A 16,399-nucleotide genomic window follows, 5' to 3' on the forward strand; every position below is an offset into this window, starting at 1 on the left:
GGAACAGAGGAACCTAGGAATGCAAGTACATTGTTCATTGAAAGCTGTGTCAAAGGTAGATGAAGGCATTTAGCATGCTGGCCTTCATCAGTCGAGGTATTGAGTAAAGGCGTTGAGACCTTATGTTACAGTTGTATAGTCGTTCATGAGGCCGCAATTGAGTATTGTGTACGGGTTTCGTCACCTTGTTAGACCAAAGATATAGTTAAACTGGAAAGAATTCAAGGAAGATTTACAAGGATGTTGCCAGGACGTGTAGACCTGAGTTATGGGAAAAGGTTTGCCAAGGTATTTTCTTTATTCCTTGGAATGTAGGAGAATGCAGGGTGACCTTCTTGAGGCGTATAAAATCATGAGGGGCATAGATAGGATGAATGCATATCGCCTTTTTTTCCCCAATAATGGGGAATTGAAAGCTAGACGGCATAGTTTAAGGTGAGAGGGGAAAGATTTAAGAAGGACCTGAGGGGTAACTGTTTCACACAGACAGTGGTATGTGTATGGAATGGGCTGCCAGAAAAAGTGGGTTGAGGCAAGTACAATAGCATCATTTCAAAAACATCTGGATAGGTACATGGATGGGAAGGGTTGAGGGGGATATGGACCAAATGTGGGCAATTGGAACGAACTGAGTGGGCACGGGCCAGTTTGGGCCGAAGGGCCTGTTTCCATACCGTTACTCTATGACTCTGTGTCACAGATAGATAGACATACTGAATTCAGAGAGGGCATAGAAATATGGTTTAGGGCTTGTAGTACAGTGGTGAATCTTCACGTGTTTAAATTCTGACTTTAATACCATCTGCTGTGAGACATTAAAGACACATGAAAAGTAAACAATGTGATTGGTGAAGTCTGAAGAATAAGAGAAGGCTAGTAAAAAAAACCCAACGCCTCATGTAGACATATTTTGTATTTTAACAGGTTTGATAGCAATGTTGGTTTGCAAATGGTATCTGATTCTGCTATGAGCAAAGTGAAATGTGAGTGTCCCAGATCAATCCACAGATTTGGTAAGTAATTATTACAGCAATTACTGCTAATATAAATATAGAGTAATTACTAGCAAAGCTTGTGTGCAGTGTGGTCAAATGGGAACCTTCCCACCTTAGCCTTGCATGTGTGCTTGGTGATGTACTTGAACTATTCTTCTTCACAATTGCTTTCTATCTGCTGGGCATGTAGAGTTTAGGGTAGAGGAGGAGGTCTGGAAACTAAATGGGGAAGGGGAAGGTCTGAATTTGGATGTGTATTCCTTTTAATCATATGTGAAATAAGGGCATCTTTGGCTGAGGGAGCTCTTTGATCTTCAGCATGGCACAGTGGCCCAGTGCTTAGCATTGCTGCCTCACAGTGCCAAGGACCTGGGTTTGATTCCAGCCCCTCCAGTCTATGTGGAGTTTACACATTCTCCCCACATCTGCATGGGTTTCCTCTGGGTGCTCAGGTTTTCTCCCACTGTCCAAAGATGTGCAGGTTAAGTGAATTGGCCATGTGTAGGTTAGATGCATTAGCAAGGGGTAAATGTAGAGTAATAGGGTTGGGGGAATGTGTCTAGGTGGGTGACTCTTCGGAGGGTCGGTATGGATTTGTTGGACCAAAGGACCTGTTTCCACACAGGAGGGATTCTATGATACTGTGACCTGAGTGGCTTGTGAGGGCTGTTGTAGAGGGCAGTTAAATAAACCACATAGATCTGGAATCATTAGTTGGTTACACCAGGTAAGGTTAACAGATTTTCTGGCCAAAGGAATATTAATGAAACTGATGGGTTTTCACAACAATGGTTACATGGTTCCCATTCAGCTAGCTTTGATTAATTCACATTTCAGCATCTGCCATGGATCAGATTCGAATGCATGTTTCATAATTCGTCTTGGATTGTGGGTTATAGAGTCATAGAGATGTACAGCACGGAAACAGACCCTTCAGTCCAACCCGTCCATGCCGACCAGATATTCCAACCCAATCTAGTCGCACCTGCCAGCACTTGGCCCATATCCTTCTAAACCCTTCCTATTCAGATGCCTCTTAAATGTTGCAATTGTACCAGCCTCCTCCACTTCCTCTGGCAGCTCATTCCATACATGTGCCACACTCTGAATGAAAATGTTGCCCTGTAAGTCTCCTCTTTATCTTTTCCCTCTCACCCTAAACCCGTGCCCTCTAGTTCTGGACTCCCCGACCCAGGGTAAAGACATTGCCTATTTACCCTATCCATGCCCCTCATAATTTTGTAAACCTCTATGAGCTCACTCCTCAGCCTCTGACGCTCCAGGGAAAACAGCCCCAGACTGTTCAGCCTCTCCTTATAACTCAAATCCTCCAACCCTGGCAACATCCTTGTAAATCTTTTCTGAACCCTTTCAAGTTTCACAACATCTTTCCAATAGGAAGGAGACCAGAATTGCACATGGTATTCCAACAGTGGCCTAACCAATGTCCTGTACAGCTGCAACATGACATCCCAACTCTGATAAAGGAAAACATACCAAACACCGTCTTCACTATCCTATCCACCTGCGACTCCACTTTCAAGGAGCTATGAACCTGCACTCCAAAGTCTCTTTGTTCAACAACACTCCCTAGGACCTTATGATTAAGTGTATAAGTCCTGCGAAGATTTGCTTTCCCAAAATGCAGCACCTCACATTTATCTAAATTAAACTCCATCTGCCACTTCTCAGCCCATTGGCCTATCTGATCAAGATCCTGTTGTAATCTGAGGTAACCCTCTTCACTGTCCACTATACCTCCAATTTTGTTGTCATCTGCAAACTTACTAACTACACCTCTTGTGCTCACATCCAAGTCATTTATATAAATGACTAAAAGTAGTGGACCTAGCACCAATCCCTGTGGCACTCCACTGGTCACAGGCCTCCAATCTGAAAAACAACCCCGCACCACCACCCTCTGTCTTCTACCTTTGAGCCAGTTCTGTATCCAAATGGCTAGTTCTCTGTGTATTCCGTGAGATCTAACCTTGCTAACCAGTCTCCCATGGGGAACCTTGTTGAATGCCTTACTAAAGTCCATATAGATCACATCTACTGCTCTGCCCTCATCCATCCTCTTTGTTACTTCTTCAAATACTCAATCAAGTTTGTGAGACATGATTTCCCATGCACAAAGCCATGTTGACTATCCCTAATCAGTCCTTGCCTTTCTAAGCACACGTACATCCTGTCCCTCGGGATTTCCTCCAACAACTTGCCCACCACTGGTTACTAGTCCAGAAACATTAGTTAACATGCCACTGCCTCCCCTTAATGGTAGATGGTGCAATATAGTAGGAACAATAAGGAGGACAAATGGTCCAAATTTTGAAAAGCATGAAGAAACAGTGAGGCCTTGGGGTGTATATATAATCATATCGTTATGTGTTAGTAAAAATAAAAACTGGTAAAGTGCCAACAGAATCTATGCTTTATTAAGAGAAGTGTAGAGTATGAAAGTAAGAAATCTTTGCTAAACCATTTATTTAAAAAAAGGTTTCAGTGGGGCTCACCGGGACTGATTTTAAGAGGGGTGTAAAGATTTTAGAGAGAGTGCAAACTGGGGTTTCTACTTGTTAGAGGAGATATGGCACCGAAACAGGCCATTCAGTTCAACTATTCCATCTCCTGAACACTGACTCACTGCCCTCCAGGTCACTGTCTCAAATCTGTTCACAAACTCATCCTACTGTTTGACTTCACATTCAGCTTATGAAGTGTGTTTTGCATCATATGTACAAGTTCATTAACCATTGTAACATCACCAAAGTACAGTCCTGTCTCAGCCCATCTGCTCTTCAATTCTCCACCCGTTTCCAGATATGATTTGACTTATTGTTGTCACTTTGGAAGGTTGAATTTGAATTTGAATTTGAATGCAGAATACAGTTTTAAAGGCGGGATTCTTGGCAGTGTGGAGGAACAGAGGGGCCAGGTCCATAAATCCCTCAAAGTTGCCACCCAGGTTGATACGGTTGTTGAGAAGGTGTATGGTGTGTTGGCTTTCCTTAGCAGGGGGATTGAGTTTAAGAGTCACTAGGTTATGCTGCAGCTTTATCGAGTCCTGGCTTGACCACACTTGGAATATTGTGTCCAGTTCTGTGCGCTTCATTGTAAAGAGCATGTGGAAGCTTTAGAGAGGGTGCAGAGATTTACCAGGATGTTGTCTGGACTGGAGAGCATGCTTTATGAAGAAAGGTTGAGGGAGCTAGGGCTTTCTCATTGAAACAAAGAAGGATGAGAGGCGACTTAATAGAGGTGTACAAGATAATGAGAGGCATAGATAGAGCGGATAGCCAAATACGTTTCTCCCAGGGCAGAAATGGCAATCACACTGGGACATCGTGTTAAGGTTTCAGAGGTAGGTTCTTTACACAGGGAGTGGTGGTTCCATGGAATGCACTGCTGGCAGTAGTATGAGAGTCAGATCCATTGGGGACATTTATGTGACTTTTGGATAGGAACATGGAAGGTAGTACAACGAGGGTTTGTCGGCTAGTTTGGTCTTAGAGTAGGATAAGACGTTGGCACAACATAGAGGTCCAAAGTGCCTGTACTGTGCTGTACTGTTCTCTGTACCAAGATACAATAAAAAGTAATGTTTTGCATTTTAATCAGGCAAATCATACCTTAATAAATACATCCGGATAATAGAGCAGAATGCAGAATACAGTGTGATAGCTATAGCGGAAGTGCAGAGAAAGATCAATTCTGATATGAGAAGTCTGTTCATAAGTCTGATAACGGTGAAGAAGCTGTTCCTGAATTTTTTGGTGCACATTTCATTGCTTTATAACTTTTGCCCAACGAAAGAGAACATAACCGTTGTGGAAGGGGGTCCTTGATTTTCTTGGCTGTGATCCTGAGGTAGTGGCAAGTGTAGATAGTCAATGGAAAAAAGACTGGCTTTCATGATGGACTGGGCTGTGTTCACAACTCTCTAACTTCTTGTGTTCTTGGGCAGAGCAATTGCTATACCAAGTTGTGATGCATCAGGATAGGATGCTTTCCATGGTGCATCGATTAAAAATTGTTTAGATTAATTGTGGACATGTCAAATTTCCCTCTGAGAAAGTACAGGCGTACTTCCTTGACTGTAGCATCGATGTGGATTGATCAGGAGAGACTTGGTGATATTTATTCCTAGGAACTCTTGACCAACTCCACCTCAGCACCATTAATACAGACAGGGGCATGTCCTCCACTCTGCTTCCTGAAGTCGATGACCAACTCCTTCATTTTGCTGACTTTGATGGAGAGATTGTTTACTTTACACAATGCCATTAAGCTGACTTTCTCTTTCCTGTTCTCTGTCTCAACATTGTTTGAGATCTGACCCACTACGTGGTGTCATCAGCAAACTTGTAAATGGAATTAGAGCTGAAATTCTCCACAAGCTGCAAGTATACGAGGAGTGTAGTAAGGAGCTGAGTATGCAACCTTGCAGGGCAACTTGCTGAGGATTATTGTGGAGGAGGTGTTGTCACCTATCATTACCGATTGCGGCCTGTATGTCAGGAAGTTGAGGATCCACTTGCAGAGGAGGGGTAAAGGTCTTGGAGTTTGGAGGTGAGTTTTATTAGAATTATGGTATGGAAGGTTGAGGTAAAGTCAGTTGATAGGATGGCTGACTCAGATGTCCTTGTTATCCACATCCAGGGGTGAGTGTAGGTCGAGGGAAATGGCATTTACCATGGACGTATTGCAAAAGTAGGTGAACTATAGTGGATCAAGGCAGTCTGGGAGGCTAGAATTGATGTATACCACCACTAATTTTCCGAAGCATTTCATGATGATGGATGTCAGAGCGACTGGGTAGTTAAGGTACAAACCTGATTTTTCTTTTGTACCAGGCTGATAGGTCATCGTGAAACAGGTGGGAACCTCAGATATCTCCAAATATTCCAGCTCACTGGTCTGCACAGGATCTGAGTGCACAACCGGGCCAGTCACTTTAAGTTTTAATTGTTTCGTCACCTGTCTCCATGCTACAAACACTTGTCCAAGTTTCTACAGCTCATATCACATGCTGCATGAATCCTGCTCATCTCATGTCATTGTTCCCAGCATTTTAAATCTAGCATTCTCATGTATATGTTGTGTGTATATGGTTTTTTGTACTTGCCCCAACATATACAATCTTGTCCTGCCTCCCATCTCACCAGTCTTCTGATTGTGCATGTGTCCTGGTTTTGCTGGCATTTCTTTCAACTCTTTACCCCTCCATTGCCTCTTTGTCCTTTAACACCATTATTCTAACCTACCTCCAAGCCTTTGGTCACTTAGAATTTGTCCTTCTTTGATTTAATGTCCATATCCTTGTGATAAGTTGGGAAATGCTTTGGAATATTTTCAAAGGTGCTTATACATAAGTGTTTATTGTTCATGTGTGAAATATTAAGACAATTCAGTGTTCCAGAAAAACTGTAAAAACTTGAGTAAAATTGTCAAAAATTCTGATCCTACGTCAATATTCGAAGCTATAATGAAGTTACCTAAGCGACTTAGATTTGGGAATGATTGTGTGGCAATTATGGCCTGTATTAGGCCATTAAAAATGCATGCAGAATGATAGTTTTCAGAAGAAACATGTCTCTGGCACTAATCACTTTTGCCTTGCAGCTCTAATACTTAAGGCTTTGGCGATGATCTACAAATTGGTGCAGAGCAATACTTACGCAACGAAAAGGTGACCAAGTTGAGATGATTTTTCAAAATAGATATAACATGGAAGTTAGCAAAAGCATGCCTGTGTATTATTTGGACTGTATCATGTATATGTCATCTTGTATTGAAAATTGATACAGTAAGATAAATAAAATTTAGCTACCAGTTATCAGCATTAGTCAACAAACCCCTTCAGTGAAGTTGAAATTCTTTGTGCTAGCTACAATATATGTTCAAGTCAGAATGATATGACTTGGAGCCCAGATTAGACCAGAATATTGAATTGAGCAACTCTTATTGACTTTCGTCTGATTTCCACTAACTGCAGTTTAGCTGGGATGCCTTGATGTCAAAAGCAATCATTCTCACTTCACCTCTGATGCTCAGCTGTTTTGTTCATGTTAACATCAAAGTAGTAATGAAGTCATGAACTGAGAGTCTTTAGTAGAATCCGGTCTGAGCATCAGTGAACACATGATTTCTTTCTATGAGCCACTTGGTTGCATTGTTGATGACATTTCACATCACTTTGCTGATGATCAAGAGTACGTTGAAAGCACAATAATTGACCAGGTTGTATTTGTTATGCTTTTTGTGTACAGAGCACAGCTGGGCAATTTCCACATTTTTGGGTAGATGCCAGTATTTTAGTTTTGCTATAATAGCTTGGCTAAGGGGTGTTGCAAGTTCTGAAGCACTAGTCTTCAAGCCTATTGCTGGAATATTGTCAGAGCTCGTGGTCCTTAAAGGAAACAAAGTGAGGAACATAATAAAAATTAACGAGTCATTTATAAGGCCAGCAGACAAGTTGAAGCTTTAATCACTTCAAGCCCATAATTATTAAAACAAACAGAAAAGATAAGTCTTAGAGATAAGCTGGACTGAGTTTTGCTAGAAGTATAATACTAGATATTCTTAGAATTACAACAATGTTTATAAGCTGTATCAGGATGTATTGATTCCAGTACAAAGCTGTTGTCTCTGCTCATTGTATAAAAAGTGCTTGCATCAGAAATTCAAAACTTTTGAATCTGTTAGAAGGGAATAGTGTGCTATTTACCCCTGTTATGAAGATGTAGGAGTACTGTACCTTTTTGAGTGTTAAAAGTTGGCAGACCTACCTGACAGCGCAAGATATAATGTAACATGTGGTTCAGTAGCTAGGGTAGAAGGTTGCCTGGAAATCTCAAAACAGATTCGAATTAGGCCAATCAGTTTAAATTATACCCCAAAATATACAGACTCCAGTCCAATTTGAATTTAGTATGTTGGCAATCTTAAAAGCTGATGCTTTGGAGGTATAAGACCGAGGAAAATTGAACAGTTGGGAGGAGAACTGCCAAGCCAACGACATCTGCAGACTGCCCAGAGAATAGCTCCCTTAAAAGTACCTTTATTGATCAGTAACTTGTGAAGCAGAAATCCCAAAGATGAAGAAAAGAAGATTCAACATCAGGCTGATTTTGGAAAAGTTGAATTTTGGTAAACCATAGTCGGGGTTTTATCGGACTCATGTTACAGAAGGAAGGTAAAAGACAGGGTAGAAGGAGGAGTTGGAAATAGTTGTTAGTTAATTATTCTCTGTTATACTTTTAAAAAATAAAGTTGTTAATTTTACTTTAACTAGTTCTTGGCCTCTCTAATATTCACAGATTACTGCCCGGGATAAATCTTCTGTGTTGCTGTTTTAAAAATAAAGCTGGAGGGTTTATTCCCTGTTGAAGTACTCCATGCTTTATCTTCATTTCTATTATTAACAAAACATTGATTTATTATTAAAACAAAAATTACAATGGCTTATGTTTTAGTAAAAGATCACTTTGGTGAAACAAATTGTGATCTATCAAGCCAGATGCCTATTGAGAATCTCACATCTCCAGTATTTGTATCAAGTAGACATTTCTTCATAACAGTTGGGACCACTAGATTATAAACATAATGTGAGAGATCCTATGCTCTGGTATTGGATGAGGTCCCCAAGTATTCGGTGCAATATGCCCTGATGCAGCTTACGATATTGTTGCCATTCTAAGACCATCTAGTGCTGTAGTTCTAGCAAGACTCAGTCCATTTCCCAGGAAGAAAGAGAAACTATTCATTCTATTACTTTGATGGGCTGCAAGTAAGAATTTCAACTGGAACTGTCGATAACTTTCTTAATTATTATTATGCACCTGCCTTAGTTTCCTTTCAATGCTCTCCTGTCTCTGCTTCAGCTTCAGTTCCTTTTTTTAATAAACTTCAAAATGCTTAATCACTTCTTTTTCACTGACTATATATACAATGCACTGGTCTGAGGTTAATAATAACTGCTTATTCTAAGACAGTTTCATGAGCTAACCCTTTTCCTTAGGAATGTTGCTCACTATATACCACCTCATGAAAGATTTCTCCTGAATAGCTCCCCGTACCAAAGTCCAGAAAGTTTTCTCCCTACGCTGTCTGGGTGGTTCCCTGTGAACTCTGAGTGACATCCTCTCACTTGGAATTCTAACTTTTCTAACCCAGTTGTTAATTTCTAATACATGGACAATTTATATGTTTACCTTCGAAATCCAACAACCAAGCTCACAGTAAATGGTATCAAAATACATATTTATATGTATCGCATCACAGTTTTATCGCAACAAAGTATCATTTCTAAAATCTTTCCTATCACCAAAATAACACTGATTGGTCTGTAGTTTCGGAGCTTACCATCATATATCCATTTTTGAACAAGATTAGAATGTTTGAAATTCTACAGTCCTCTCAGAACCATCATGATAGACCTGAAAGCATTTCTTTGATGAAGCAGCTTATTATATCAGCTGTGCATTATCAGCTTGTATCTCATTCTGGTGATTTTTATTTCAGAGACCTGTACTACAATGAATCACAGTTGTTTGGATCACAAATGATTCTTGATGGTATTATCAATGATATAAGCTGCATGTTAAAAGTCCCACGCAGGTCTCTTCATGTAGTAAGTACTCACCACATCCACTTCTGCCCCTTTAAAACTAATGATTTAAGATTGAAACAAAGAAAGCTTGGATATATCTCTAACATAATCCTTGTGTCAGGGCAATCAAAATTGGACCAATTTTGCTGAAGACTTGTTTTTTAAGATTACTTAGTGTGGAAACAGAGCCTTTGGCCCAACAAGTCCACACCGAACCTCTGACGAGCAACCCACCCACATCCATTCCCCTACACCCAACACTACAGGCAATTCAGCATGGCCAATTCACCTAACCTGCACATTTTTGGACTGTGGGAGGAAACCGGAGCACCCAGAGGAAACCCAAGCAGACACAGAGAGAATGTGCAAACTCCACACAGACCTGAGGCAGGAATTGAACCTGGGTCTCTGGCGCGGTGAGGCAGCAGTGCTAACCACTGTGCCACCATGCTGCCCTCTATAATTGCTTATTGGCTGTCAAAAATGACTTCCAGATTATGGAATAATTTCTGTTTGAAACATTTAATTGTGTAAAGTTTAAACCTATGAAATAGCTAAAAACGAAAAGAACTGAGTCGGGATTTTCAATTTGAGTGCTGCATGTGAGATTTTCTACATAATCTGGCCGCTTTTCCTCCAAATAGTATCTAAATTTTGTTGATGAAAAAAATTGGTAAAAATTTCCCCTGAGTGTGAAATGTGTACGAAATTGGAGTGCGTAGTGCAGTCATTAACTTTTCAATTACATTTGAACCTTTGTCCATAAGTGCAGTTATTAAGCAAGCATAATGTAATAGCGTTCAAGGGGTACCATGATGTTCAAATAAATCCCAGGGCAGCATTAAAACTGAAATTACTAAAGCAAAAAAGTACTAAATAAGAAATGGACAAAACTAAATTCGTATTAGTTTTCTCCTGTCTCATGACAATGATTTGTACCATGACGGTCGACTTTTTGTTAAGCATCACCTGCTGAGTCACAAACCTATTTTGGCATGGCAATCTCTGTCATACTTACTGCCAAGTTAAAAATCTCACAACTCTAGATTATAGTTCAATAGGCTTATTTGAAAGTACAAGTTTTTGGAGTGCGGCTCCTTCAGGTAGCTAGTGGGACAGGATCAGCCTTCCTAAAGCTTGTACTTTCAAATAAACCTGTTGAACTATAACCTGATGTTGTGTGATTTTTAACTTTTTCCACCCCAGTCCAACACTGGCACCTCCAAATCATACTTACTGTGGAGGATGTTAGTGGGCTGAGTGTGCAGGATCACTGATCTCAATTTTTTTTCTGTCCTCTTTCCAACCAACAAAGCTTTTCATTCCTCCTCGCCTCTTCCACAGCAAACAGTCAGCCTCAAGGGATCACAGCCATTGTTGGTAGCCTCCTGGTTGTCAGTGCCAGTGTCTGTTATCTTCACATGTTGTTTGCTGGTGTAAACAACATTTTGTGGAATTTTATTTGCTGCTGTGCAGACCTCCAATATTAGTGCATAATAACAGCTTCTGAAAGCAGGAGCCATTTATTGGCACACCAGTTGACATGCCTGGAACTTCGCAGTGAAGCTAAGAGGGAAATTTTCTTGTAGCAGAGCTAGGAATGACGAGGATGTCTTTTGAACCAATGACCAATTCTTCATATGGAAGATTTTTAGGTATGTGGCTGGAGAAAATCAACCCTTAACATTTGATAGCATTGGCATAATTGAATCCCCTGTGATCAACTGAATTGAAAAAATGTGTAACTGGAAAAAGCACAGTAGGTCAAGCAGCATCAGAAGAACAGGAGAGTTGACGTTTCAGGCAGGACCCTTCATCACGGTCAGTCCACAGCAAAAAATTTACACATTTACCCTTCCCTCTCACTGAGGACGAATGGTCAGTCCTCAGCAAAAGATTATCAAACCATGGACTCCGTTGACCAGAAATTGAACAGGACTACCCATATATACACTGAATCTACAAGAGCATGTCAGAGGGTAGGAAGCCTCCTGACTCAAACCTTGTCTGGCATCCACAGAGAGGAATGATTATTAAGCTTACAGATGGCCGAAGGTTGGCAGTGTAGTTCACAGCGAGAAAGTAGTTATTTGGTTACAGAAGGATATACACAGATTGGGTAGATCAGTGCAGGTTGGAATTTAACTCTCATAAGTGCGAGGTGATGCACTTTGGAAGAAATAACGAGACAAGGGATACTAGGAAGCCCAGAGGAACAGGGGGATCTTGGAGTGTTTGTTCACAAATCATTGAAGGTGGTAGGACAGGTTAATAGAGTAGTTAAGAAGGCAAATGGGACTCTTGCCTTTATCAGAGCTGAAAATGTGTTGCTGGAAAAGCCCAGCAGGTCAGGCAGCATCCAAGGAGCAGGAGAATCAACGTTTCGGGCATGAGCCCTTTTTCAGGAATGAGGAGAGTGTGCCAAGCAGGTTAAGATAAAAGGTAGGGAGGAGGGATTTGGGGGAGGGGCATTGGAAATGCGATAGGTGGAAGGAGGTTAAGGTGAAGGTGATAGACTGGGGTGAGGGCGGAGAGATCAGGAAGAAGATTGCAGGTTAGGAAGGTGGTGCTGAGTTCGAGGGTTGGGACTGAGGTGGGGGGAGGGGAAATGAGGAAACTGGAGAAATCTGAGTTCATCCCTTGTGGTTGGAGGGTTCCTAGGCAGAAGATGAGGTGCTCTTCCTCCAGCCGTCGTGTTGATATGGTCTGACGATGGAGGAGTCCAAGGACCTGCATGTCCTTGGTGGAGTGGGAGGGGGGTGTTGAAGTGTTGAGCCACGGGGTGGTTGAGTTGGTTGGTCCAGGTGTCCCAGAGGTGTTCTCTGAAACGTTCCGCAAGTAGGCGGCCTGTCTCCCCAATATAGAGAAGGCCACATCGGGTGCAGCGGATGCAGTAAATGATGTGTGTGGAGATGCAGGTGAATTTATGGCGGATATGGAAGGATCCCTTGGGGCCTTGGAGGGAGCTAAGGGGGGAGGTGTGGGTGCAAGTTTTGCATTTCTTGCAGTTGCAGGGGAAGGTGCCGGGAGTGGAGGTTGGGTTGGTCGGGGGTGTGGACCTGACAAGGGAGTCACGGAGGGAGTGGTCTTTTTGGAATGCTGATAGGGGAGAGGAGGGAAATGTGGTGGGGTCCGTTTGGAGGTGGCGGAAATGATGACGGATGATATGATGTATATGGAGGTTGGTGGGGTGGGAAGTGAGGACCAGTGGGGTTCTGTCCTGGTGGCAGTTGGAGGGGCGGGGCTCAAGGGCAGAGGAGCACGAAGGGAAGTGGAGGAGATGCAGAGGAGAGCATCGTCGATCACGTCTGGGGGGAGTTTCCGGTCTTTGAAGAAGTCAAGGCATAGATAACAAAAAAAAGAGGTTATACTGGAGCTGTACAGGACTTCGGTTAGGCCACAATTGAAGTATTGTGTGCAGTTCTGGTCATTCCACTATCTGAAGGATGTAATTGCACAGGATGAGGTACAGAGATGATTCACCAGAATGTTGCCTAGGATGGAGCGTTGCAGCGGTACAGAGAGGCTTGGATTGTTTACTTTGAGCAGAGAAGGTTAAGGGAAGACCTGATAGAGGTGTAGAAGATTGTGAGGAGCATGACCAGAGTGAATAGAAAGCAACTGTCCCCCTTTGGGTGAAGGGTTAATAACAAGGAGACATAATTTTAAGTTGAAAGGCAGAAAGTTTAGAGGGGTTTGAGGAAAATATTTTCACACAGTGGGTGGTGAGAGTCTGGAATGCACTGCCTGGGAGAGTAGTTAAGGTGGAAAACCTCACATCCTTTACAATGCCCACTTAATTGACACCACATCCATTAACATTCACTTTCTCCATCACCAATGCTCAGTAGCAGAAATGTGTGCAATTGACCAGATGCACTGCAGATATTTACTGAAGTTCCTTAGTCAGCAACTTCCAAACCCCAATCACATCCACCTAGAAAGATGAAGGACAGATATATAGGAGCAGTGCCCCCTGCAAGTTTCTCTCCAGCATTCAAACTTGGAAAAATACAGCTGTTCCTTCATTAGCTCTGAGTCAAAATCATGGTAGTCCCACCTTAATGATATTGTAGCTATATCTACAGTTCATGGACTGCAGCAGTTCAAGAAGGCAGCTCACCAACACCTTCTCAAGGGCAACAAGAGTTGGGCAATAAATGCTAGCCCACCAGTAATGCCCACATCTCGAGTGAATAGAAGAAAAGGCGTAGAGTCACTTAGATGTATAGCATGGAAACAACCCTTCAGTCCAATTTGTATAGACCAGATATCCTAAATTAATCTAGTCCCATTTGCCAACGCTATCCCCATATCCCACTAAGCCCTTCTTACTCATATACCCATCCAGATGTCTTCTAAATGTTGCAATTGCACTAGTCTCCACCAGTTCTTCTAGAAGCTCATTCCATACACGCACCACCCTCTGGAAAAAGTTTCCCCTTAGGTCCCTTTTATATCTTTCCCCTCTCACCCTAAAACTATGCCCTCGAGTTCTGGACTCCCCACCCCAGGGAATAGTCCTTATCTATTTACCCTATCCAAGCCCCTCATGATTTTTTTAAACCTCTGTAAGGTCAGCCCTTAGCCTCTGGCACTCCAGGGGAAACAGCCCCAGCCTATTCGGCTTCTTTCTGTCCCTCAAGCCTTCCAACCCTGGCAACATCCTTGTAAATAATTTATGAACCTTCTGAAGTTTTGCAACATCCTGCTGATAGGAGGGAGACCAGAATTGCACAGTGTTCCGAAAGTGGCAAAATGTCCTCCCAACTCATATGCTCAGCGCTCTGACCAATAAAGGAAAGCACACTAAACGCCTTCTTCACTGGACCTGCACTCTTTGTTCAGCAACACACTTCAGTTCCTTTCCATTAAGTGTAGAAGTCCTGCCCTGATTTGTCTTTCCAAAATGCAGCAACTCACATTCATTTAAATTAGACTCCATCTACCGCTCCTCGGCAAATTGGCCCATCTGATTGAGATTCCATTATACTCTGAGGTAACCTTCTTTGCTGTCCACCACACCTCATTCCTGTTGAAGGGCTTATACTCAAAACGTAGACTCTGCTGCTTCTTGAATGTTGCCGGATCTGCTGTACTTTTCCAATGTCACACTTTTTGACCTCCAATTTTGAGCTCATCTACAAACTTACTAGTTCACCATTTATGTTCACATCAAAATCCCTTATATAAATGATGAAAAGTAGTGGACCCAGCACCGATCCTTGTGCCACTCCACTGGTCACAGGCCTCCAGTCTAAAACACAACCTTCCACCAATACCCTCTGTCTTCCGCCTTCAAGTCAGTTTGGTATCCAACATGACAGTTCTCCCTTTATTCCATATGATCTAACCTTGCTAAACCATTTCCCATGAGGAACTTTGTTGAATGCCAAATTGAAGTCCACATAGATCACATCTACCTCTCTGTTCTCGTCAATTGTCTTTGAGCTTTTTGAAGTAGTAACAATCAAGTTGATGAGACATAGAGTCATAAAGTCATAGAGATGTACAGCATGGAAACAGACCCTTTGATCCAACTGTCCTGTCCATGCTGACTAGATATCCCCACCCAATCTAGTCCCACCTGTCAACACCTGGCCCATATCCCTCCAAACCCTTCCTATTCATATACCCATCCAAATGCCTCTTAAATGTTGCAATTGTACCAGCCTCCATCACTTCCCCAGGCAGCTCATTCCATACACGTACCACCCTCTGTGCGAAAAAGTTGCCCCTTAGATCTCTTTTATATTTTTCCCCTCTCACCTAAACCTATGCCCTCTAGTTCTGGACTCCCTGACCCCAGGGAAAAGACTTTGCCTATTTACCCTATCCATGCCCCTCATAATTTTGTAAACCTCTATAAGAACACCCCTCAGCCCCCGATGCTCCAGGGAAAACAGCCCCAGCCTGTTCAGCCTCTCCTTATAACTCAAATCCTCCAATCCTGGCAACATCCTTGTAAATTTTTTCTGAACCCTTTCAAGTTTCACAACATCCTTCTGTTGAGAAGGGGACCAGAATTGCAAGCAATATTCCAGCAGTGGCCTAACCAATGTCGTGGACGGTCGCAACATGACCTCCCAACTCCTGTACTCAATACTCTGACCAACAAAGGAAAGCATACCAAACGCCTCCTTCACTATCCTATCTACATGTGACTCTACTTTGAAGGAGCTATGAACCTGCACTCCAAGGTCTCTTTGTTCAACAACACTCCCTAGGACCTTACCATTAGGTGTATAAGTTCTGCTAAGATTTGCATTCCCAAAATGCAGCACCTTGCATTTAGCTGAATCTGCCACTTCTTGGTCCATTGGCCCACCTGATCAAGATCCTGTTGTAATCTGAGGTAACACTCTTCTTCACTGTCCACTACACCTCCAATTTTGGTGTCATCTTTAAACTTATTAACTATACCTTCGGGGGGGGGGGGGTTTAAACTAATTTGGCAGGGGGCTGGGATCCGGACTTGTAGTCCAGCAAGTAGGCTAGCTGTTTGTCAGGATGTCCAAGAATGTAGGGAGGCTGTGGAGGAGGTAGCACTGACAGGGAATACTTGCAGACACAGAGATGGGCTCAAGTGCGTATACTTCAACGCAAGGAGTATCAGAAATAAGGTGGGTGAACTTAAGGCGTGGATCGGTACCTGGGACTACGATGTTGTGGCCATCACGGAAACGTGGATAGATGAGGGACAGGAATGGTTATTGGACGTTCCTGGTTACAGATGTTTCAGTAAGATTAGGGAGGGTGGTAAAAAAGGAGGGGGGATGGCATTGCTTAA

General features: G+C 42.5%; 1 protein-coding gene across 1 annotated transcript in view; it reads left to right on the plus strand.

Moving 5' to 3' along the window:
- Positions 1-16,399, plus strand: part of spo11 (SPO11 initiator of meiotic double stranded breaks) — a 76,207-nt gene that overhangs the window by 23,332 nt on the left and 36,476 nt on the right. Inside the window, exons 3-5 of the mRNA XM_060835928.1 lie at positions 925-1,013; positions 6,621-6,687; positions 9,522-9,630. Coding sequence (XP_060691911.1) covers positions 925-1,013; positions 6,621-6,687; positions 9,522-9,630 — 265 coding nt within the window. The remainder of the gene's footprint in view (positions 1-924; positions 1,014-6,620; positions 6,688-9,521; positions 9,631-16,399) is intronic.

Source organism: Hemiscyllium ocellatum, chromosome 15 (genome assembly GCF_020745735.1).
Source record: "Hemiscyllium ocellatum isolate sHemOce1 chromosome 15, sHemOce1.pat.X.cur, whole genome shotgun sequence".
NCBI classification, from domain to species: domain Eukaryota; kingdom Metazoa; phylum Chordata; class Chondrichthyes; order Orectolobiformes; family Hemiscylliidae; genus Hemiscyllium; species Hemiscyllium ocellatum.